Genomic DNA, 24,613 nt, shown 5'->3' with positions numbered 1-24,613 from the left:
GCCAGAAGATGATGTAATACCCCTAAGACCTCTGTATTCATTTGTATGAAGCACCTGACTTTAATAAAAGTCAGGACTGCTGACCCCGCGTGACTTTTGTATAACATCTCAGTGTATAAAGACAGACCCTGGAAAAATAAAAAATGGGATAAATTCCTCGAAAGACTGGTCTTCCCATGTCGTTCTTTCTCTCACCTTCTGGCTGAATCCCCATCTGGAACGTGGAGGCTCGTCAAGCCTACTTATTATGCCTGGGCTTCTAAGATCTGACCAGGGAGGCCTTAGTGTCTCCTTCTGGAGAATGGGAGGACGCCTGTGGCCTACATAGGTGACATAAATTCCTTATTTTGGAATTGTATTAGCTTTCCACGTAAACCAAGTTATTCAGCCTCTTTTCTCCACTGAATTTTCCTGCTGAGCTATCCTTATTCTATTACTCTTTATATCTCTAATTAATATTTAATTAAAGCTATCGTATCGTGATTGCTGAAGCCATCTCCCCTTCGAATTTCCCTGGATCCACTGGGGCTGGACCCTGGCAAATTCTGTATATTGTTTCTATGCCTCTGGAGAATATCTTTCATAAAGAAATATTTGATTATGTTTGTTGAGATTTCTTTGTAAATCTTAATGTCAGAGACACCTATTAATTCAATGAGGCATCCCATAATTTGATAATAATGGGTCAAGCAGGTTTACATTTATTTAAATGTCTTGTGCTGTGCTTAGTCACTCAGTCATGTCCAACTCTTTGCACCCCCATGGACTGTAGCCCACCAGGCTCTTCTGTCCATGGGATTCTCCAGGCAAGAATACTGGAATGGGTTGCCATTCTTCTCTAGGGGATCTTCCCAACTCAGGGATCGAACCCAGGTCTCCCGTGTTGCAGGCAGATTTTTTACCATCTGAGCCACCAGGGAAGCCCGTGTAATAATTTTGATAACCTACATTTCCCATGGATTGATCATGGGTTACGTGTTCATTGACTTTTTTGAGGAAGAAAAGAGAAGTACAAGAAATTATTAAAGTTATTTCTGTTTTTATTTATTCTTAGTAGTTAAATTCAGCCTAAGACCAGTGCTTCCATTTACACACTAAAAGCAAAGCCAGTCTACCACTGAAATCACATGATAAATTTTATTTTTTGGCAATCTCTTTTCTGTTCATTCTTGGGGGAAAGAAATACCTCACTTTTTGTTACTTATATGAATTGAGGAAATCAGTGCTGAATTTATAGAATGGCAACATTCAAAGTGACCCAGAACCATTAACTCTTTGGTAGTAACTATAAATTTCAGAGACACATCTCTCATAGTCCCCTGCTTCACAATCAAAAAATGAGAAATCACCAAGCATTACATGTCAACTATAACCAGTATAGTATATTCTAGCTACAAATATATGAAACTGTGGCTTGAATGTGTGTCAAGAGAATGTTTTAGAATTACCCTTGCTAAATAAGATAAATGACTGCATTAGCATTTCTTTTCAGATGTTCTTGTTAACTCATTTGAAACTATCTGCAGATAGAAATAGAACTAGTTTGAATGCTGATCTCAATATGAAATACAGAATTCACAGAATAGACAAAATTGTTGATGTAACATTCAATAATCAGGGTGCTATGAATTTTACATTAAAATTCACTTATGTAGTAAAAATAGAGCTGTCATAGCTAGAAAAAATTATTTTCAGAGACAGCAGTTACCCTGGGCGGAAAAGAACAGTTCTACATAGAAAGAAAATCCAAGAAGTATGCAAAGTAAACACCAGGATACGTGATATATATAATTTAATCAGATAGTACATAGACTATGACATAAAACAGCAGTTTCCTAGAATAATTATAGGCTGCAAGACATGAAACCAGTTAGAAAATGGGTTGAGGTCATACTCTTTGACAGTAGACTTATAAATACAAATGTAGAATTAGGTAGATCTATGCATTGTCTGCTTTTCCTTGTCATCAAATCAACTTGAACCAGCAGACTGATAAGAATTCAAGCAGTAGATGTATTGCTGATTCACTATATCTTGCCCAGTGAAGTGAGACTATTAACCTCATAGAGCCGCGATTAACTATGGATTAATAGTTTGGTATTTTAGATGCAAAAGCACATTTCTTCTAATTGGAAATACAGCTTAGAACTATTTTGTTGGGCAGACTTCAGATTGTCTGAAATAAGAATACTTAGCTTGTTATTTATAATCCTTCTATTCAATAGTGACAAACATCAGAGACTAGGATTTTAGAGACTGATCCTGGTGGATTTTTGAGGGAAATCTTGTCCAATGACATGTATGGAAGGAAGAATATGTTAGGTTATTTTTTTTTTAATTGAGTGTATTGACTGGCCTGAGCATAGACATCTTCCTTTTCAGTCATATGGTTACAAAAACTGTACATTACGAAGAGTATAGAAGCAAACTGAAAAGAGTGCCACAGATCTTGGATAGTTATCTATATGCAGTTAAATTTACAGACAGAAAAGAAAATACAGCCTACATCCTTATGGTGCACAGTTATTTTTTAGATACAATGTATCACTAATAAGTGTCATGGTCATCAACCCTAGTTGTCACCAGCAGAGAGAATGAGAGCAAGATCCGTTCGGTATAGCTTCCCTCCATCCGATAAAGCCATTATACTTTTCTTGTATGTTGGAATATTATTAATATCCAGATCCTAAATAGGACATAGATGGTATTACAATCCAGTTAAACATGGAAGTGAATTAACCACTGTCAAGTAATAAAATATGAGACAAAACTGCTTGTTATACCAATCCATTAAGAAGAGTTGGATTAAATTCTTATACAAATGTGAATAAATCACAAGGTTGTTTTTAAAATCTATTTATCTCAGTTAAGCACTGATTCAGACCAGTATGAAATCAAGTTAAGAACTGAAATCTACTTCTTCTCCTCTATAAAGTTTTAAAGTAGATTCTCCAAAGTAGATGTGTGGTTGCATCTGGATGGATCCATCAAGTCTGCTTAAGAAGGAAATGGCAAGGTAATGACATTACCTGTTTATTTTTCTCACACAGATCCTTCAGTAAAGCATCCAGTTCATTTTCATCTATGTATCCATTGCCATCCTACGGGAGGGGTAATAAAACAATATATAAGCAACCTCATCCACAAAAAAGGCAAAGGTAGTAAAATGGAAATAATTGAAATCCTCAGAAAATCTGCCTACTGCAAATTTGGCAGATATACTAACCTTGTAGGTCAGACCCTCAACTTTTGAACTGCTCCAAAGTCCCAAAACAGATACGAATTTCCTCTCATTCAGACCTTATATTTGTAAAATGCTTCGAAATTTTCAAAGTGATTTTACATTTACTATTTCCCTGTATGTTAACAATATCACTACCTCTTGTTGAAGTAAGAAATTATTCACAAATGTTTTGATGGAGGGAGGACATAGGCGTGGGGGAAGTATATTCCCGGCCTGTAATAGAGGCGGGCCGTTATCACATCATGCGGTGGGAGAGCTGTACTAGGGTCTCCAGAGGACTGGCTTGGTCCAGGAGGAAAGAAATGAGCAGAAACAGAGCATGTTGACTACTGACGTCATACCCAACCTTTCCTCACACACGTGATCTCACTATACCCTTTGTGGGAGAATCCCCGCCGGATATTTTCATCCAGCTCAATCTTCATTCCACCCTGCAGAGTGAGTATTATTATCTCTTGGTTACAAATGAGGAAATTAAGGGTCAGAGGAGTTTGGTATCTTATTCACAGTTCACAGGAGATAAATTGTAGCATGGGATTTGAATCAAATTCGTCTAATTTGGGATATAACGTAATTCATTTCCTATGACAAGAATAAATTGGCTGAGTAATTTTAATAGCTCATGTTTCTTTAAATATAACCTTGAGATTGAGGCTTTTTTTCCCTTTTTCTGAATTTTTCTAAAAAATCAAATTACAGATAAGAAACACTTTTTTTTTTTACCTGATCGTATAACTCAAAAGCTTTATTGAACTCTTTCCCACACATTTTGACTCCCTAGATGATAGAGAAGAGGGCAAAGATTAAAATGCTACAATTACATTTCATTGTGCTTCCCTTGGCAGATATCCCACATTTTACCCTTTTGAGAAATATTATGTATGGTAGAGAAAAAGAGAAATACCTGAAATTTAAGAAGAAAATTTTCCTGCACGGGTAGTAATCTTTTGAGAGAAAAACATTATATAATTGCATTAGATTTTTGACAAAGGTCAGCTTATAATGGTTATATTTGCATAGCTCCTAAACTCACCTGGCCATCTCAGTTAATTCCAGCTTCCCATCATTATTTGAATCAAACAATTTCAACTGAAAGACAGAAGGCATTATTTTGTATTGAAAAAAAGTACTTGTTGCATAGAGAAGGAAATTCAAAATAAAGAAGTTTGAGTAATCAATTACCTATATAGATGGCAAAATTCTAGAAACTAGCATTTATTAAACTTTCAGTGAAAAATTTCAATTCTATGACTTGTCAATTACAAAAGTTTATCACAACAATACAAAACAGAGTAAGAGTGACCTTACACTAGACTTCTGGAACATCATTGTTTATTTTTCTTGCAAATATGTGTTTATATGTATCAAGATGTGGGAGATATGGTGTCTGGCAGTACACATCCTGAAACTTTCCAAATAATAGTAGGAAAATAAATATTTGTTTTCCTCTTTTAGAGCATCAAAGAGTAAAGCAGATAATATGAATAAATCCTTACAGAATAAATGTTTGAGTAAGTGAGTTTTGATAGATGAAAATTACCTAACTCCACAAGAAAGGAAAAGCTCATACACGGAGCCCTGAAGCTAGCCTTACAAGGTAGAAGCTTTGTAGGTATTTCACTTTTCAAGTGAAATGATTCATGTGTGCATACGATGCCCACACCATGGTTTATTCATTTCATCCTGTGTAGTCTTGGGAATTAGCCAGAACACAGTAATATTTCATAGGCTCTTGGCTATAATCTTTTCAAGATCAGTCTTACCATTAGGTCTGTATACTCAGCTAGTTTTGTATCATCAACAGTCTTGTTTGCTTTTTCCAGCAAGTCCTTTAGAAAGTTCTGTTAAGACAAAAAAACATAAATTTCATCAATAACAATCTGCTTTCTTCACAGCCTGCCTTGAGATGGAACACCCCAGGAATACAACGAAAGTCTCTTTTTGAGACTAGGACTGGATAAAAGGAGGACATTAGAAGAGAGGTCCTCTTGGCATTCCAGCAGTGACGCTGCCTTTGACGGGTGTGATATCTGCCTTTTACTGAGAACTGATCTGTCAGACCATGCTATGGTATGCTATGCTTTTATGATTTCAATTAAAAGAGAAGTTAGATTGTGCACCATGTAGGAATCAGAGTAAAAACTTATAAAGCCAGCCAGCCCAATGGATGCATTTCTTCCCAATGGTATCTTCACAGATACTCATGCGATTCTTCTCCAAGAAATAAGAAACACTGTGCATGTGTGTGTGCTAAGTCATTTCAGTCGTGTCCGACTCTTTTGCAAGCCCATGGACTGTAGCCTGCCAGGCTCCTCTGTCCATGGGATTGATTCTCCAGGCAAGAATACTGGAGTGGGTTGCCATGCCCTCCTCCAGGGATCGGTCCTGCGTCTCTAATGTCTCATGCACTGGCAGGCAGGTTCTTTGCTTATGAGCCACTTGGGAATCCCAAGAAACAGAATGGACCCCCTTATACCTTTTTGAGGTATGTGAATGATTATTAGTATACAAGGTGGAGAGCTACCCTTAATTTCAAGTGCATTTTCTGCCCTTACAATCTGTATTTCCATATCAGTGTATAGCCAGTATGAAGCACATTTCACTAGAGACTGGGTTAGCTTTTAGGTTTGATGCAGTCCAAAGCACCTTGGTTAGAATGTTTCACCTGACTGTTCAAACTAAAATAGTTGGCTGCAGGCGTTACCTAATTCTTGAAGGATATGAATCACACCAAAGTAGAAATTAATATGGGAAGGATGAAAAAAAAGATGATTATTAATTTGACAGTTGAAGTTTAGGAGTGATTTTAATTTTTCTACCACAGAAATAAATCAAATAAAAGCTTTCAAAACCTTGCCATATAAATGACAATGTAAGTACTTAAGAATATAATAGTTTTTCACTTTGTCTAGTGCTGTTCATTTGCAACTTCTTTATTTGTTCAGAAAAATGAATTACTGCGATTATGGAAAACTGAGCTGATATGTTAAGACATTATTGAAGGATTGGGTTTCTTCAGCTTTGCTGTCATATATCTCCCTCCCAAATTTTCTAGTTCTGCTGGGATGATTTAACTTCATTATTTTCAATGGAGACTTTTTTCTTGGTTTCATAATTTTATTTTCACTTCAAACATTCCACTTAAAATTCAAAGTGAAGCATGAAAAATTCAAAGTTATCTGTTGGGGATGAATTTTATTTTTGAACCATATGAGGCTTTTGTCAGAGACTAATTGGGTTAAAAATCCTCATCAGAGACTAAAATGGTGGTCACAAAAATAGCCTGGGAGAAACTTCAGGACGCTGAGATTCAAAGTCATGTCTGAGAGCAAGCAATGTTTTACTCCATTATGGAATCTTAAAATTAGCTTTCTTGAAAGATCCATTAAAAAAGAATGCCAACTTATCTTCAAAATTCCCCAGACAGAAGTACTTCTATTTAGAATCTCTTCTGAGAATAAAATTTAGAACAAAGAAGGTCAGTATTGGAAATGAGCTAAAGTTTCTTTATAAACTTGAAATGATTTTTAAAAGAATTTTTTTGGTCCAGTAGAATAAAAACACAATAATTTAACTGTCACCTTGTGGGTTGCTGAATTACAAATTTGTGAAAAATATAGTTTTTGTTGATTTCACGTGAAAAATGTTTACATTTCTAAGTGTTGTTAGTCCCACGTGCTTTAACGATTTTGCAATTATACATGTGTGCTAAGTAGCTTCAGCCTTTGTGACCCTATGGACTGTAACCTGCCAGGCTCCTCTGTCCATGGAATTCTCCAGACAAGAATACTGGAGTGGGTTGCTGTGGCCGCCTCCAGGGGGTCCTCCCGACCCAGGTACTGAACCCACATCTCTTGAGCCTCCTGCACTGGCAGGCAGGTTCCTTACCACGAGTGCCACCTGGGAAGCCCTCCATTATACAAATACGCGTAACTCAGACGATGTTCAATTACGACCGGGAAACCATGTTTGATATTCCTGTTTCCCTACAGAACAGCAGAAGAGGTAACTCTTAGTGACTAAAGCTGAAAACTTTTGATGTTGTGGGAAAGAAAATCATTGCTATTATCAGATATTCTGTGGCCAAAGCCAGGTTCTCTTCCCGAGCAGCTGAGTACTCTTGAGAAATTATCTAATTTCTCTGAATTTCAGTGTGTTTGTTTGTATAATGGGAATTATAATACCTCCCCTGCAAATTTTCTTTGAGGATTAAATGTTAAAATACATGTTAAGCATCTAGTATTATGCCTGCCACATAGCAGGTGCTCATTAATTATTAATTTGTTTCCCTTCTAGTTACTCTATATCCTAAAGATAGAGAAAATAGAGTCTTTCAAACTGAGAAGTGTTGAGGTCAATTTAAAAAAATGAGAGATGGTTTTGTATTTCTGAAAGGCTAGTAAATTATTGAGTTCATGAATAATATAATTTATATTGTACCTGTATTTCACAAAACCTCTCAGATGCAACATCTTACTTGAGCCTCACAATAAATTGAAAGGTAGGTGTTATTACCCTCATATAAAGAATGAAAAAGTGAGGCAGAATGATAAAGACATTTGTCCATAGACAAGACTTGATTTCAGATCTCTTTACCTTTTCCTTCCTATCTTCCTCCTCTCCTACCAGCTCCTATGTACGCTTCTGAGATACGAATTGATAAATTCATTTCCAAAGTTACAGTTTTTCAGAAGTTTGATTATATTAGGACTTTGTAAGCCTGGAGTCTTGGAAGCAAACTAGTTCAGAGATCACAGCTCAATGTCCTGTTTCCGTGTAGACTTCAGTTCATCACTTAACTTCTCTTCACTTTTTTCCTTACTGCAGTAACATTAATCCCACAGAACTCACATAAAGGTTAAATAAGATGTGTATAAAGTGCCTGGCATACAACTGGTGTCCAATAGTTGTTTCTTTATCTTTAAAGGGAAATCTATATAGTTGTTTAATTTATAAGGTAAAATGTCAAATTTTAATGAAAATAATCTGACTTATTTGGCTTAGTGTACCATTATATATCTATCTATCATCTATCTATCCCTTATTAACAATTGGTACACACCACAGAAAATGCCAGCTGCTGAACAGAATTTCAAAAGGTACTTGAAGTCTCTTTTTTGATGTGGTACTTTATTAACCACGTGGAAGAGTGGATGAAAATGTGCCATTGCTTAACGTTAGTTTCTTTTGTGGGAAGTTTTTTTTAAAAAAACCCACAAAATTCATAATTGCATTTGAAAGGGAAAAATGTACACATTTTTCTTTGCTTACCTTAAGCTCCTCAGTTTCTATGAAGCCACTGTGATCAGTATCATATTTTCTCCATGTCTGTAAGTAATTTTGGATAAGGAAGACCAAACACATTAGAAAAGGTCACAATTCCCCCACTTTCAGATATCTGAAGATATCACTCAGTGACAAAGGTTTCCTATACCTTCATGAATTCCTCACAGGACTTTAGCTGCTGGCATCGGAAAAGCAGCAGGAAGTTCTCTTCTGTGGGTAACACATGAGCCAACTGGAAAAGATCGAAGAAGCTGGTGTGAGGAGCTTGAAAGCAAGTCTCTCTCGTTTCCTGCTCTTAGTTGTGCTTGACCATGATTTTATTACCCAGAAAACTAAGAGAGGAGAAACATGGCAATCGATTTTCCCTTTCGGATACTTTGTCCCTACAAAGTGCCATCGTGTTTTGCAGGGCTTGCTGCCCTTTGAGGGACCGGTTCTCAGGTCAGGGAGGAGGCTGCAGCAAGCATGCCTAGGGAGTGCAGGGAAGGGTGACTGACACTTCTCGTCTGCTAGACACACAAGCAGACTCATGCCGCTGGCTCGACCCCTGCATCTTTCCTGTGCCCCAGATCAGGTCTTTTCCTGTGAGGGCCCAGAAGATGGCACACGTGGGGCCATACATTTCATAAAAGAAGAAGCTGAGAGATATGAATGTAGCAGAGAGGACAGAAGGCAAAAAATGAATTCTGAAAGTCGAAGGAGAAAGCTTATTAAGAGATGCAATGGAATATAAACTAAGGACAATTGTAAAACAAGAGAAAGAGAGATGGAAAAAGACACTTTACAGGGAACAGTGGAAACTGAATGGTAATAGGGAATATCAGTTCTCAAATGTTTGGTGTCTGCTAAAAGGACATCTGTTGCTTGAGTCCAGGGCTTAAATTTTATTTGATGATCTCCCTTGAATGACCCGATGACATTTCTCCTAAGATCTCATTTTGTAACTTCAATGCTCCTTTTTTTTTGGTGGAAAGAAGGACTCCAGATCCCATTTTAGGATGAATACAATCTATCTATTGTGCGCAGGGAATGTGGGAGCTGGACTGATGTCCTAATGAAGGTGTGTGCTCTATTCCTGGGCAGCTGCTAATTAGCTGTGGTCCCCAGCAACTCCCTCAGCCATTTCTGGAACTTAGCATGCTCATCACTTAAAATGAGGAGTTGAAATAGAAACCAGTGTCTCTTAAATGTGTTGGGTTCAAAATGACTTTGAGAATCTGTTAGAATCACTGTGTCTTCACCATTAAAGAATGAACCTAAACACTATATTTCATCTAATTTCCAGAAGTTGATGAATCCCTGAAGTACAGGCAGGGACCCTCATCTGTGAATTTTAAACTAAAAAACCCGTGGTCTAGATTAACCTTTAGGTCAGCATAAATGCCATAAGTCTACCAAATTATAGAACAGACTCACACTTAAAAAAACCATATTGTCCTTTTAGGTCCATTTAAAAATTTTAAATATAAAATGTATCATTCTATCTTATATGCAAGTAACCTCAGCTTCTTTATGCTGTATATGTCCTTTAACATCTTATTTTTAGATCTTTGAAATAATATTTCAAATTAGAATCATTCAGGCACTAATAATGGGGTGAAATGAAGGGGCAGAGCCAGATATCTTATTAGGATGTTTGGTATGACTATCAGAAAACATTTTCTTATTTCCAAAGGTCAATAGTATGGTTATGCATTAATGCAAGCATTAATTTAGGAAACAGAAAATAGCCAATGCCAACTCTTTCTTTACTGGTATGTAAATTGTCAGATACCCCATTGTAAGCTATTGGTAGGCCTACCCATAGCCCACCCATTGCAGGAGGGCAAAGACTATTCTTTGTCTGCATGCCCTGAATACTTAGTGTGGTACTCAACATGTTAGGTGCTTGACATAAATGTTTGGATTTGGTTAATAATTTTACTTCATTAAAAGTACCTACTTAACATGATTTGTAGTGAGCATATTTTTTATCTTTGTTGTGATTTTCTATATTGCTTGGATTTTCAAAATTACTGTACATTGTTTTGAACAAAATAATAATTTTTATTTAAAAATCTATTTATCAAAACCCACGAAATAGATAAAAACAGAAAAACTAGAAGACTGAGCTAGTGAGCAATGACCACATGTAAAAGTAGGGAAATTTTAACCTCTTTTGTTTCAAAAATCAAACTTTACATAACTTACATGAAGTTCAGAGGTCTCTATGAATGTCCAATATAGAGATGGCAAAATTGCTTTTTATGTTTAGTATAAATGTATATTTCTTCACCCACTATTTTGGTCCTACTTGGTTTAATTATAATAGAATACATATTATATCTACATGCAACATAGTCAATCTTTTAACTTAATTGAACTGTTAATGTTAAATTCAATATAGTACCATCATATTTTATAGATGTTAGTAATGAGTCTTAAACACATAAAACACTGTCAGAAGACAAACCAGCCACTAAGAAAGAAGTAAGTATGTGTGCAGAGGATGTGGCTATGTGCTCAGTTTCTAAGTTGTGTCTGACTCTCTGCAACCCCATGGACTGTAGCCCGCCAGACTCCTCGTGGGATTCTCCAGACAAGAATACTGGAGTGGGTTGCCATTTCCTTCTCCAGGGGATCTTCCCAACCCAGGGATCAAACCCCAGTCTCCCACATTGCAGGCAGACTCTTTACTGACTGAGCTATGAGGGAAGCCCCTTCACAACAAACAGATAACATAACAAATCATCTTTTGAGTATTTTTTGCCATGTCATGTGGTTTGTGGGATCTTAGTTCCTGGACCAGGGATTGAACCCAGACCCTTGGCAGTGAAAGCACTTAGTCCTAATCAATGGACCACTAGGGAAAGCATATGAATCAATATTCAAATTTCAGAGCTGGGTGCCATAACTCCCCAGCTGTTGACTCTAATACCACATCTACAATGTGACTGAGGTCTTTTATAGAAGCTGTTAAGTAGGGCTGTTGTTGCCTCTCTTTTGCTAAGTCACTCTTGTCAACAGTAGTAGCCTGTATTACTTGTTCCAAGATTATTGGTGATTTCTTAATTTTCAGTCCACCAGCCTGCTTTTTTATAAACTCTCAAAACTTTATTATAAGTTGGAGAAGAGAGTTAAGAAAAGCAGAGAAATGAATGGAAGGCAGGTAACTGTGGCTACTAGGAGAATCTTTCAAAGCTTCTTTTATGAAAATTGCTTGCTTGTCACTGAGAGTGGGGAGGCAAAAGTTTCTCTCTACTTGCCTGTCTTCTGTTTCAGTCTATGTACATCTAGAGGAAAGGGTCTGTGACTTAATTAATGTTTCTTTGCCTGGCACCTGCAAGAATTTCCATAGATATTTTACTCAACCAATAAATGAAGGCAGTTGACTATCCAGGGTCAGCACAGGCTGCGAGAATTCAAATAGCTTGCTACTAAGCAGTGGATAGGGGTTGGGGTGGCCACTGTGACTGCCATCCAGAGTTCTCTTAGGCGCTGGGGGTGTTGTCGTGGTCTCAGCTGTCAGGTCTCTTTGGGAGATTACCTGGGCTGACAAGACCTATGTTCCCAAGATGCACATAAGAATATAAAACCTAGCTCTCTCACTCAAAACTTGGGACATCTCCCAAGGGTTGTCCCAGTTCAGAGCTCACTGTAGGGTCAGCCAAAGTTGAGACTGTTTCACAGCCCAACGTCTCACTCTGCCCAGCTTTGTTCTTTTATTTCCCTCGGACAGGCACTGATTCCAAGAGCACTTCCTAATAAACTTCCTCATTGCTTCTCTTCAGCTCAGATTGGTCCCCAAAGGAACCAACCTGTCCCAGGACAGGGATCTTTACCACCTCTCTTCTATTACTAGCCATAATATGGAGCTCTTGACTATGTTTTGGATTAGGTTGAAATCCCTTGCTGTGGCTCATGTGGCCATGATTCAGTACCTATGAGGCACTGGACTGCAGGCTGGGGATTCATAGTCACTGACAGTAAGAACTTTACAGGGAGGCAGATAATTAAAAATTTTGTTTCAGACAATTTCAAAGCAAGAGATAACTACAGTGGTAAAGCTACACTCTAGGTGCTGGGAGAGAACACGTGAAGGACAACTTTACAAGAAATATAAATGAATGAGGTATATATTTGAAGACAATCTTGGTGCACGTTAGACTCTTTCGACACATATTAGTAAAACATTTACTTTCTTGGTTTGGAAGCCAAAGAAATATTTTTCTAGCCAGTGAGAAGTGAGTCCAGGAAATTGGGAAATTTAAAAGGCAAATAATCTTTTCACACAAATTAAAGGCTGCTGCTGCTAAGCTGCTAAGTCGCTTCAGTCGTGTCCGACTCTGTGCGACCCCATAGACGGCAGCCCATTAGGCTCCCCTGTCCCTGGGATTCTCCAGGCAAGAACACTGGAGTGGGTTGCCATTTCCTTCTCCAATGCAGGAAAGTGAAAAGTGAAAGTGAAGTCGCTCAGTCGTGTCCAACTCTTAGCGACCCCATGGACTGCAGCCTACCAGGCTCCTCCATCCATGGGATTTTCCAAGCAAGAGTACTGGAGTAGGTTGCCATTGCGTTCTCCGTTTTTTAAAGGCTAGTTGAATTTAATAATTCGAATTTGACAAGTTGTAAGAATGGGGAAAAGATTGACATTAAGAAAAATGGCAAAGATTTTCTAATGAAATACTTTTATTTTTAATAATAATAGCAAGTACATTTACTTAGTTTTTATAGTGTACCAGGGCTTGTCTATTTTTGACATGTGTTACCTGATGTTGATATTCATGTCATCTGTGTTCACAACCAAGGAAACAGAGGCTCAGAGATGGTAAATGACCTGCTATCACATAGCTTACAGTTGGAGCCAGATTTGAAATCAGTCTGACTTTTTGATTTTGAGACTCTTGTCCTTTAACTATCACCCTCCATTAAAATCTTCAGTCTTAATAAACTATTTTAAAAATCTATCAAGAATGAAGTTCTAAATCAGGTTTTATTGTCAGTCATTTCCCCAAACTCTGAAGTAGAAAACTGTGTATGCTTAGTCACTCAGGCATTTCAATTCTTTACAACCCAATGGACTGTAGCCCGCCAGGCTCCTCTGTCCTTGGAATTTTCCAGGCAAGAATACTGCAGTGGGTTGCCATTTCCTCCTCCAGGGTATATTCCTGACCCAGGGATTGAACCCTCATCTCCTGCAAGCCTCCTGCATTGCAGGTGAATTTTTTACCACTGAATCACCAGGGAAGCCTGAGGTAGAAAATTAGCTTACTATTTACAAAATTACATTTATTATGGTTAAACTTGCATGCTCAAATCCCACTATCAAGAAAAGAAGGAAAGTCCAGAAAAATGCCTGCTGCCCTGGGAGGGTTATTACAATTTTACAACTGAAATAGCTTTCCGATCTATTTTTTTCCGGTGGATGCACTGACCTGGACAAATAGACACAGAAAAACTCGAGAGGACACTGTTTTCTCACACAGTGCTCAGGCAATCAGGTGAAAAGTTTGCAGATTTGACATCCAGCTGAGGGAAACATCTATACTTAATGTGAGCACCAGAGACGGAATTTCTATTATCTGCTAAATCATTCAGTCTCCCTCTTTGACTATTTTAATCAATCTTCTCTGCAATAGAGCTATTAGTCTGAATAAATTTAGAACATTTGACTGTCATGGTATTTGTTGAATTATCTCAGAATTTCAGAGTTCCTGTTTTGAGTTTGTATCAATAATCTCTTTATATCAAGCTGTATTTGTGTGAATTTGAAAATCTATTTAAAAGACATGAAACTTAAAAGTTCACAAGAAAGCATATTTGTACATTACCCTTCTTTTTACACGTTTTCACATGTCTAGGTAGTAACAGCATGTTGTTGGAAAGTGTCAGGCAACTTCGTTAAAACAGAAGTTTGAAAGTTAACCACTATATTTTCTGTTTTTTTGAACAACACGTTTCAATTAGAGCCAAGTCAATTTGACCTGGAAAGCAAACTACCACATAAATACCATTTGCTTTACTTTGATTAGATTTTGATGAGCCCCTGAATACACCTACTAAGTGGGCAATACATAAGCAAATCTAATCTCTTTTCCCTTTGAAAGTGAAAGTTATGGTATACTTGGTGTGAGCGGATGGGAATCTGTAAACTATTATAAATTTTGGAAAACCTGGGTTTTTTTCATTCTTTCAAAGCTGGCTGAAATTCATGTATTTATGTTCCATGTTATATATAGGATTTCTTAGCAAGTGATATATGTCAGATTGGAAAACAGAAAGGGTGAACTTGATTTAATACAACTTACTGGTGACACTAGAGGGCACATTATAAATTCAGGCATTCCCCACTCTCCTCCATTTTGTACATGTAATCTGTAGCTTTCAATTCCTTTTTTCCAATGATTTTTCGGAATCTCCTTTTTTCCTATCCGTCCTCCTTAACTAGGTTAAATACAATCAACCTGCATGTGAACTACGGCAGCAATCTCTTCCCTGTTCCCCCATTCTCTCCTTCTTGTTTCTCCAAGTACGGACCCTCCTCACTTCCTTCGTCTTGGCTGATAACTCTGATCAATAAAAAGAATTCTGGAATCAGAGTCAGATCTAGACCTGTATAAGTGTTCTGTCACTCCTTGCCAGTGGGACCTTAGACGCATCATTCAACCTTTCTGAACTTCAGTTTCTTTACCCTTAAAGTGAGAAATCTTGGCTAGCTTTTCCTCTGGGTCCCATGCAGCAAAAAGTTCCATGTCCTGGAATAATTAAACTTTCTAATTAAGTCTTATGTGTTTAACTTCTCTTCTTTTAAACTCTTTCTGCTTTCACTGATTGAATGAGTGAGTGAGTGAAGTCTCTCAGTCATGTCTGACTCTTTGGACTGTAGACCCCATGGACTGTAGCCTACCAGGATCCTCTCTCCATGGGATTTTCCAGGCAAGAGTACTGGAGTGGGTTGCCATTTCCTTCTCCAGGGGATCTTCCCAACCCAGGGATTGAACTCGGGTCTCCTGCATTGTAGGCAGATGCTTTACCCTCTAAGCCACCAGGGAAGTCCTTTCGCTGATTGAAAGTGGTTCCCAAATCATATTTCAAGTGATTGGGTCAAATAACTTCTCTATACTTTGTGCATCCCTGTTCAGCCAGGCTAAATTTAAGCCTTGCCATAAGTAACCAATGAACTGAAGCTTGAAAATATTTTCTTTTAATGCAGAAAATATGTGGATTACTAATTGCAAAAAAAAAAAAAAAGGCTGAGTGGTTTAGAGGAAAGCGGCTGAAATTCTATTTAAGCTACAGCTTTCCTCAACTATAAATTTATTTTGTTATTATGAGGATCAAATGAGATCACGTGTTTGAAAACACTCAATAATTGTGTGTGTGCTCAGTCCCCTCAGTTGTGTCCAACTCTTAGGCCTGGACTATAGCCCTCCAGGCTCCTCTGTCCATGGGATTCTCCAGGCAAGAATTCTGGAGTGGGTTCCACGTTTGTGTAATGTCATACAAATAAATGAAAATTCTCCTTCTTACTGTTATTGCTATAAAAGTTCCTCAAGTCTTCATTTCGGTCTTCATTAACTTCTTCATTCTCTTCTGTTAACTATTTCTATCTTTCCCCACACAGAAATCCTTTTCTTTCATGTAACAGTTTCTTTCCCAAACTTCTGTGGAAATTCCTTACATCAAATCTCTAGGAAAATGTATTTGGTAATAACTCCTAGCTTCTCATTCAAATTAGACCTCAAATAATACTTCATAAATCATTATCCCATATAATATGCAGTAAAATATAGATTAAAAATCGCTTTTTTCATCTTATCCTTTTAAAAATATAGAATCTATGTGAATCAGATCCATGCTTTTTGTGCTACTGTTAACAACCTAGGGTCACAGAAGAAATTTAAAATAGCTGAGCCCATTGGAGTCCTTAAGGTTAAATACATTAAATATAAGATGACAGTCTTTCCTGTACTAGAATTACAAAGTATGCCAAACTCTCAAATAGCCACATCTATAATTTCACTGATTTCAGAATTTCTGACTAGTTCTGAATAATTAGATTTATGTCATCTCATTTATGTTCATTTCAATGTTATTTTCTTATCCTTGATGATTCATATCTTGATTAGTTGGCTTCTATGTCGATCTATAAGTCCCATTACTATTAATTTATCTATTTATATAGTAATGAGTTATGCATAGGCAAAGGGAAAAGTGTATACTCCAGGGGAATATTTTAATTACAAAGATAATAATAGTATGTCCTTCTTTAACTCTATTTGTAGTAGCTGTTTAAAAATAAGTATATTTCACATTGACATCACTGGTGTCCTATAACATCAATTTTTGAAAACCAGGTTAGTTCTCTGAATCAAAGGTAAATTATGACTAAGAATACTTCACAATCTAATACACTAGGAACATTATATAAAGAACATAATTATGCCTATTATTTGATATATTTTAAACTATGACCTTATTAATTTTTCTGGACAAAATTATCCACTCAATTTCTCTAATGGGTTGCAGAGATAAAGAAAGTAGCTAAGACATTAGATTTTATAAAAGTAAAAGTACTGTTTCACATATCTGAAGAATGCAAAAGAGTTAATGTATAGTCAAAGTTTTGCTTCCTTGATTCATAGACAAAAAAGTTGTCCTCACTAGGAAAAGATAAGATTTGACACTGAAGTTTCAGCTTTTAAAGACTCAAAAGAAATACCTATGCATTCACTCACTTTAAGTTCTTGTGTTTTTACATGGCCAACTGGCAATTTAAAATGGAACTTCAGAAAACAAGATGCAACTTTTTGCCATGATATCATCTTTAGGGCCTGCAAATAGTTCATTTTATTTTCTAACAGAAAAGTCTACACTATTAATAAGAAATACCAGTGAACTGTGTTCTTAGTTAGCATTTTATTGGACTGAGGCTGGTAAGGTAATGGGATGAGTACTTATCCAGAGGTGGGAACTTGAGTCTCTAACCGCCCCAAGGCCAGCAGACAGTTGCACAGCCAGAGACAAATCATTTGACTTCTTTAGGTCTTAGTTTCATAATATATTCAATTTTGGCTTGGATTATGAAAATTCTTAGGTCTGTTTCATTTCTGAGCAGTTTTTGATTTTATATCTCTGAACAAAAGATAGCATGTTACTTAAGTAAAATAAGCCTCTTAGAACAGGTTTTGCTTATCATGTTTGAGTTGAATACAACTTCAAAAAGCTCACTTATTAAAACCATATGAGAACAATGCATAAATTCCTTACCTCTACAATTCCTATTTTTCCATCATCTCTTTGTCCATACTGATCCACAAAAGTTTTCATCTCAGGTGATAACTCCTAAAATTATAACAAGCCAGGTAAGAAGAAGGTTTTTTAAAAAAAACAAACAGTATGTTTGTTATCATGTTAATAACTTGTTACAAAGAAAAACTGGAATTAGAATCATTTAGAATTATGCATATTGATTAACCTTTTCATGAAAATTAGGATGTAGCTGATGCACCAGTTTTACTGGTTTGAAATGAAAGACATAATTTCTGAATCAGTCATTATGATTTAACTTCTATTATTAGTTTTGAGAATATGTTATCCTTTAAAAATGTAGTCAGAATTATTCTGTTCATAACCTTTAGTGAATTTAAATATAGTGATCCTCATGAATGCACCTTAACATTACTTGCTTTGGGGAAGATTATTTTATATTGCTGCACTAATTATTCTATAACATTTTCCTTATTATAACACGCTTTATCCATGGAAGTTAATATTGTGTTTTCATCTTGGACAAGCAAATGTGACTGTTCAAAAGCAACTCATTTTTAAACAAAGAAAGTTTCCAGCGTGGAAGAAGCTGGAAATGTTCTTACAAATTAAAAATCAGAAAAATTTGTGTCAAATTAACAAAAATGACCTGACCGATTTGTACTTTCATTAGAAATACGCGACACTGATGACCTTAGTTTGGATCACTGATTGTATACACTGAAGATCTTTGTCTCCAAGAGGAATTTAGGGAGTAGTTCTCCAGTGTTTCCTTGTTTCCATTTTCTACCAAGAGAATATTCTTGTTTCCATTTAGTTATGTACAGAAGATTATTGAAGAGGGACAAAGTGAAAGCTTTCATCTCGTTTGACTTATCTTTTTCAATCTATTCTATTGCTTACATAACCTCTTCATATATTGACAGAATGGATAGCTCTGAACTGTAAACTAATGACCTGTACATAGATAGAACTAGTATTCAGGAAGTTGGATTTTATACCCTTGGGTCTTCAACACAGCCCATTTAAAATAGCCCTATTGCATTAACTGCAGCTGATGTAAAATAGGTCAGCCTTTATGAATGTCCTATTCTGTGTCCTTGGAAAAGTAAATTAAGGTTTCAGTTTTTATCATAACGAACAAGATGGTGATAGTATCTATCACACACATTTGCTCTAGGGATAAATAGCTTAACAGAGTTTGAGGGTTGTACTGAGGCTGAATATTATTATTACTAGTGTTACAAAATCCTACTTTGGTTAAACGTAAATATCTTTAATAGAAGGTAACAAATAGTAATTAAGCAGCTTAAAATAGGCTTAAAAAACCTCTTCCAATATGGATTAATTTCAACCTACCTTTATTACCTTAAACAGTGCAAAACATAATTACAATGATAATGATAATAAGTTAAAGCTTTATAAAAAATAAATGTAAATTTAGAGACTGTTTAGTGAAAAATGCTAGTTCTGAAAGTATATTAAGTTATGATATTTCATTAATGTTATATTCACCTACAGTTAATATTAGTGAAATTTTTGAAATTTCACATTATTAATATGCTAAGCCAAACAATTTTTCCATTAATACAGTAAAATCTGTTATCCTATTGCTAGAAATGCAAAGAAACCTGGTTTATAAGTTCAACCTTTAAGTTCTAAAAATAAAGAGAAGAAAAAATAGATAAAAGTTGATTTAATACAGTGAGGCCAGTAGTGAAATATTTGTCTAGTACATGAATGTTTCAATTCATATCTTGATTTAGATTTTAACTATTCAAACCTATACTACAATAATCAAGCTGTTAAGCAACTTGATATAATACTGAACCTGTGCTCAGATTTGGTATTATTGGATTATAATCCAACAATACCATCTTCCAATATTCTAAGATTGGAAATTTAGCAGTAGAAAAAAATAATTAAGATCTAAAAGTTTAAAAAGACTAAGATGAAGTCATTGTTTACAAAAAGTATATATATTAAAATGGGAAGAGGAAAAGAAATATCTGAAAACATGTATAGAGTTTCTAAATATCTGAATTTCTAAGCTGAAAATAAATATTAAAATTACTTCTAGGAAAATTAAAATATAATCATTTAGCTGGTGGAAACATCTTTAAAGGTTTTAATTAGAAATTTTATGGTAAGTAAGATTTCTCAACCAGATATTTTAAATATATATATTTTAACTGTAGAAGAAAATGTTTTGTATTATTAGTCAAAGATATATAGATCTATAATGATAGTATTGCATGAATTTATGTACACGGTAATGTATAAGATGGTATGGAGACAGTATATAATATATTTTCAATTTTATTTGATCCCATCCTATTACACTTTCAAATTTATGTAACATCAAATCTGGGTAAAACAATTCCCAGAGTGCCATGTGCCGTGCTCAGTTGTGCCTGACTCCTTGTGACCCCATGGACTGTAGCCCACCAGGCTCCTCTGTCCATGGGATTCTCTAGGCAAGAATACTGGAGTGGGTTGCCATTTCCTTCCCCAGGGTATATTCCTGACCCAGGATCCCAGAGTGCTCTCTGGTTTTAAATAAATTTTATTTAATCATTGGATTTTAGCAACTGATAGCTTTTAATGCATTATAAATCATTTTGGTGTCCTCTGGCGTTCTTTTGGAGCTTCCCTGGTAGCTCAGCTGGTAAAGAATCCGCCTGCAGCAATGCAGAAGACCCCTGTTCAATTCCTGAGTTGAGAAGATCCCCTGCAGAAGGGATAGGCTATCCACTCCACTATTCTTGGGCTTCCCTGATGGTATAAAGAATCCAACTGCAATGCAGGAAACCTGGGTTCAATCCCTGGGTTAGGAAAATCCCCTGGAGGAGGGCACGGCAACCCACTCCAGTATTCTTGCCTGGAGAATCCCATGGACAGAGGAGCCTGGAGGGCTAGGCGTTATTTTAATATGTTGTACAGAGATGTGTGCCACTCAATTTTCAACTTAGATAGAACAAAAAGGTGACTATTAGTGAATTATATGTATATATATATATATATATATGGCCATTCTTCTCAGTCTTGTCCAACTTTTTGTGATCCTGTGGGCCACAGTCCGCCAGGCTCCTCTGTTAACTATTATGTATATAACTCAGTGCTGGAGGTGGTGATTTGCTAAAAGCTCACACAATTATATTTTCCTCTAAAGATATATCTTTGTATCTTCATATATTATATGTATACATATAATGTGAAATCTCTATGCTGACAATATATTTTCTTAACAGGCTAATTTATGCCTAAAGGAAGCTATTCATAATTAGTAAAAATTAACTGATAGCTTAAATCACAAATATAGATTATTTTCAAAATCCCACTAATTGCTTCCCATTAGAGAATCACTTTGCTTGTTTAAAATGTGTGAAGTTATTAAAATTACATTTTACATCTCTAACTTTTGATTTTCTTCCTCACAACAGAAATGAACTCCCTTTTTGCTAAATTTCCTGCTCATTATTATGTTGCAAAGTTGTACAAATTTCCCCCAGTGAGGAAGGACATTTTCTCCTCACTCCAACCACATCAACATTACAAGAATAATAATTGGCAATAGAATAAGAGATCCATAATCTACAGATTGGTTTCCTGACCTCCAAGGGGCAGAAATGTATTTCTACTCGTTTACTTTTCAGGCTATTAAAGAGAGGTTAAAAATTACCTAACTGAACTCAATAGAAGAGGTGGTGATCTGCTAACAGGTCTCACCCACACTTTCCGTTTAAGTACTATTAAAATACAAGTATACAATCTTTTAAACGCTCTGATTTCATATGGTAAGGCTTTTTCCCTTTAAGGAATTTCTCTCTCTCTCTCTCCTTTGTCTCTGTGTCTCCCCCTCCTTCTCCCTCTCTTTCTCCCTACACAATTTCAAAAGGCACTCTTTCTCCCCTTCTCAGTAAATAAATGTGTACGTCCCCGGAAACCATTTGATTTCGCTAGCTCTTTATGAGAACGCTAGAATATTTATTCAAGGACAAAGGTCTCTTTCCTCCCTTGCAAACTTCAACCTACCAAACCAGCCTTCTTCCGCGCCTGCTGGAGCTCCTGAATCAGATTCTGAAGCTCCTTTCCTTCCAGGTAACCACTTCCTGTAAAGACAAAGAAGCACCCAGTTGTCAGACATTTCACTCTTAAGTTTCTTCCCCGTTCAACTTCCACAATAGCTATTTTCCGGCCACTGGAGAGGTCCCATCTTGGCCTCAGTATTGATTATTGATTAACCCGCAAAAGATACACGACAGGGCAGTGGTCCCCTCCTGGGAGAGACCCACTAAGGGCAAAGGAGGATGGTTGGGTTGATGAGTGTAGCCACAGAAATTTTGCAGGGTAGGGTCTCTCTCGCTGTAGCTACCCTCCACCCCAACCCCCCACCTTCTATTAGTATCATCCTTGGAGAGAGAGAGAGAGAAAAAAAAAAAAAAAACTTTCAAGGTTTTGGGGTAACATAGAAACAACACACAAACTTCAAAGTTCATGGTTGGCAGCCAACTGGAGAGAGATTAGGGAGATGGGGGAAGAAGCAAAGAAAAGAAATGAAGGATAATCGGATCAGGAGGCTCAAGGAAGGGAAGAGGGTGGGACAAAGTTCTTCAAACAATTAAAAAGATAAAAGATAATCACCGTCAGCGTCGAAATGAAGCCAGATCTCAAAAAACTGTGAGGCTGTGATCAGAGATGATTGCAGGTGGGATTCTGCCATCGTAGAGCGGAGTGGGTGGTCTGCGTGGAGTATGCGCGTGTCAGCCCTGAAGTGGGGTGAGAACCTCAGGGTATAGGTGCGCGTGGTCTGTGCACGTGCGCGAGTGTGGACGTCTGTGTGTGTGTGTAAGAAGAAATCCCGGGCTGCAGGAGAAGGGAACTCAGGGCGCCGGCGCCGCCAGTCGCTGTCCTCGGTGCTGCTCGGCTCAGGCGTCCCCGGGAGTCCTCTCTGCGCGCGGGCTCCCGTTCTCGGTATTTATCCCGCAGTCGGGCCGGGCCACGCCTGCCCCGGCCTCCCATCCCTCAATCCCGCCTCTTGCTCGCAGCAACCTTCCACCCCTCCCTTCCCGTCTCCTCCTCTCCTCCCAGGAAAGCGAGCTGGAGCACTAGTTGTGAAGTGCAGAAAGCAGCAGGTGGTGGGAAATCCTTAGCTTACAGACTGGTTGCAGAAAATACTCATTTCCCTCCACATTCTCATGTCTGAAAGGAATCTTATTTCCGAAGACTATAGTGAAATATCGTGTGTGAAGAGGTTTTGATTTGCAGATGGAAGAGGAAAGCTAATGAAGGGTAGAACCACATAAAGGATGCTTATATTGTGTGTGTGCCTGTGTGTGTGCGTGGTTTCTCCAAGACGTTTGAGTGTTTGCTTGAACAAAATCAGGTGAAAGTTTAGCAAATATTAGATTAATGTGATGAACATATGCAATGAATCTATTGGTATCAATAGCTACTCTATTTTGTGCTTGTTGAAGACCATCACGTGAGTATTTGTTCAGTTCAGTTCAGTTCAGTCGCTCAGTCGTGTCCGAATCTGTGACCCCATGAATCGCAGCACGCCAGGCCTCCCTGTCCATCACCAACTCCCAGAGTTCACTCAAACTCAGGTCCATCGAGTCGGTGATGCCATCCAGCCATCTCATCCTTTGTTGTCCCCTTCTCCTCCTGCCCTCAATCCCTCCCAGCATCAGAGTCTTTTCCAATGAGTCAACTCTTCGCTTGAGGTGGCCAAAGTACTGGAGTTTCAGCTTTAGCATCATTCCTTCCAAAGAAATCCCAGGACTGATCTCCTTCAGAATGGACTGGTTGGATCTCCTTGCAGTCCAAGGGACTCTCAAGAGTCTTCTCCAACACCACAGTTCAAAAGCATCAATTCTTCAGTGCTCAGCTTTCTTCACAGTCCAACTTTCACATTCATACATGACCACTGAAAAACCATAGCCCTGACTAGACGGACCTTTGTTGGCAAAGTAATGTCTCTGCTTTTGAATATGCTATCTAGGTTGGTCATAACTTTCTTTCCAAGGAGTAAGCATCTTTTAATTTCATGGCTACAATCACCATCTGATCATTTATATAAACAAGGCTTGCCAACATGAGAAAGCAGGATGATGTGTTTTTTTTTTTTCAACTTGAAGTAGAATTATAATTGAAAAGTGACAGAATTTAAACTATAAAATCATAAAATGTAAGGAGAAGGAAATGATCTTTACAGATACTATGGTTTACCTCCTTTGGGTGTAGAAAGACTTAGCAAATTAAAGAAAGAGAAACCATACCTAGGTGAGCTAAAGAGCCAAGGCCCTGCTCATTGGCTGGAACACACATATCTCTCCTTTTTGCTATGCCAAGCAAGTTCTATTAAAGAAATTTTCAGACATTTTTGGAAGTTACCATGAGAATTGGGGGGAAAAAATTTAACTGGACATGTTATGTATTTTAATATAATAAATGATGATTTATTATTTACTTACAGACTGTATGCAGGTCAAAAGCAACAGTTAGAACTGGACATGGAACAACAGACTGGTTCCAAATAGGAAAAGGAGTACGTCAAGGCTGTATATTGTCACCCTGCTTATTTAACTTATATGCAGAGTACATCATGAGAAATGCTGGGCTGGAAGAAGCACAAGCTGGAATCAAGATTGCTGGAAGAAATATCAATCACCTCAGATATGCAGATGACACCACCCTTATGATAGAAAGTGAAGAGGAACTAAAAAGCCTCTTGATAAAAGTGAAAGAGGAGAGTGAAAAGGCTGGCTTAAAGCTCAACATTAAGAAAACTACAAACATGGCATCTGGTCCCATCATTTCATGACAATGAAA

General features: G+C 37.2%; 1 protein-coding gene across 1 annotated transcript; it reads right to left on the bottom strand.

Moving 5' to 3' along the window:
* Nucleotides 1–1,022: 1,022 nt before the first annotated feature.
* Nucleotides 1,023–22,740, bottom strand: CALB1 (calbindin 1, 28kDa). Its single transcript, XM_010862073.1, has 11 exons — nt 22,424–22,740; nt 21,815–21,891; nt 17,780–17,854; nt 8,679–8,762; nt 8,516–8,572; nt 5,008–5,085; nt 4,278–4,333; nt 4,149–4,188; nt 3,968–4,021; nt 3,030–3,101; nt 1,023–2,686 (listed from the first exon to the last, which is right to left on the bottom strand). The coding sequence occupies exons 1-11, from the start codon at nt 22,500–22,502 to the stop codon at nt 2,573–2,575; spliced, it is 786 nt and encodes a 261-aa protein (XP_010860375.1). The 5' UTR covers nt 22,503–22,740; the 3' UTR covers nt 1,023–2,572.
* Between the last annotated feature and the right edge of the window lie 1,873 nt (nt 22,741–24,613).

The sequence above is a fragment of the Bison bison genome, unplaced genomic scaffold, assembly GCF_000754665.1.
Source record: "Bison bison bison isolate TAMUID 2011002044 unplaced genomic scaffold, Bison_UMD1.0 scf7180017858048, whole genome shotgun sequence".
NCBI classification, from domain to species: Eukaryota; Metazoa; Chordata; class Mammalia; order Artiodactyla; family Bovidae; genus Bison; species Bison bison.
Note: the sequence above shows the minus strand (reverse complement) of the source record. Positions and strands in the feature narration are given on the sequence as shown.

Coding starts and splice junctions, on each gene's coding strand:
- CALB1 (XM_010862073.1), bottom strand. CDS start 22,502: ATGGCAGAATCCCACCTGCAATCATCTCTGATCACAGCCTCACAGTTT. Junction 8,573..8,678: donor CCTGTGAGGAATTCATGAAG/GTATAGGAAACC, acceptor AATTACTTACAG/ACATGGAGAAAATATGATAC. Junction 5,086..8,515: donor TAGAAACTGAGGAGCTTAAG/GTAAGCAAAGAA, acceptor TTGTCTTAACAG/AACTTTCTAAAGGACTTGCT.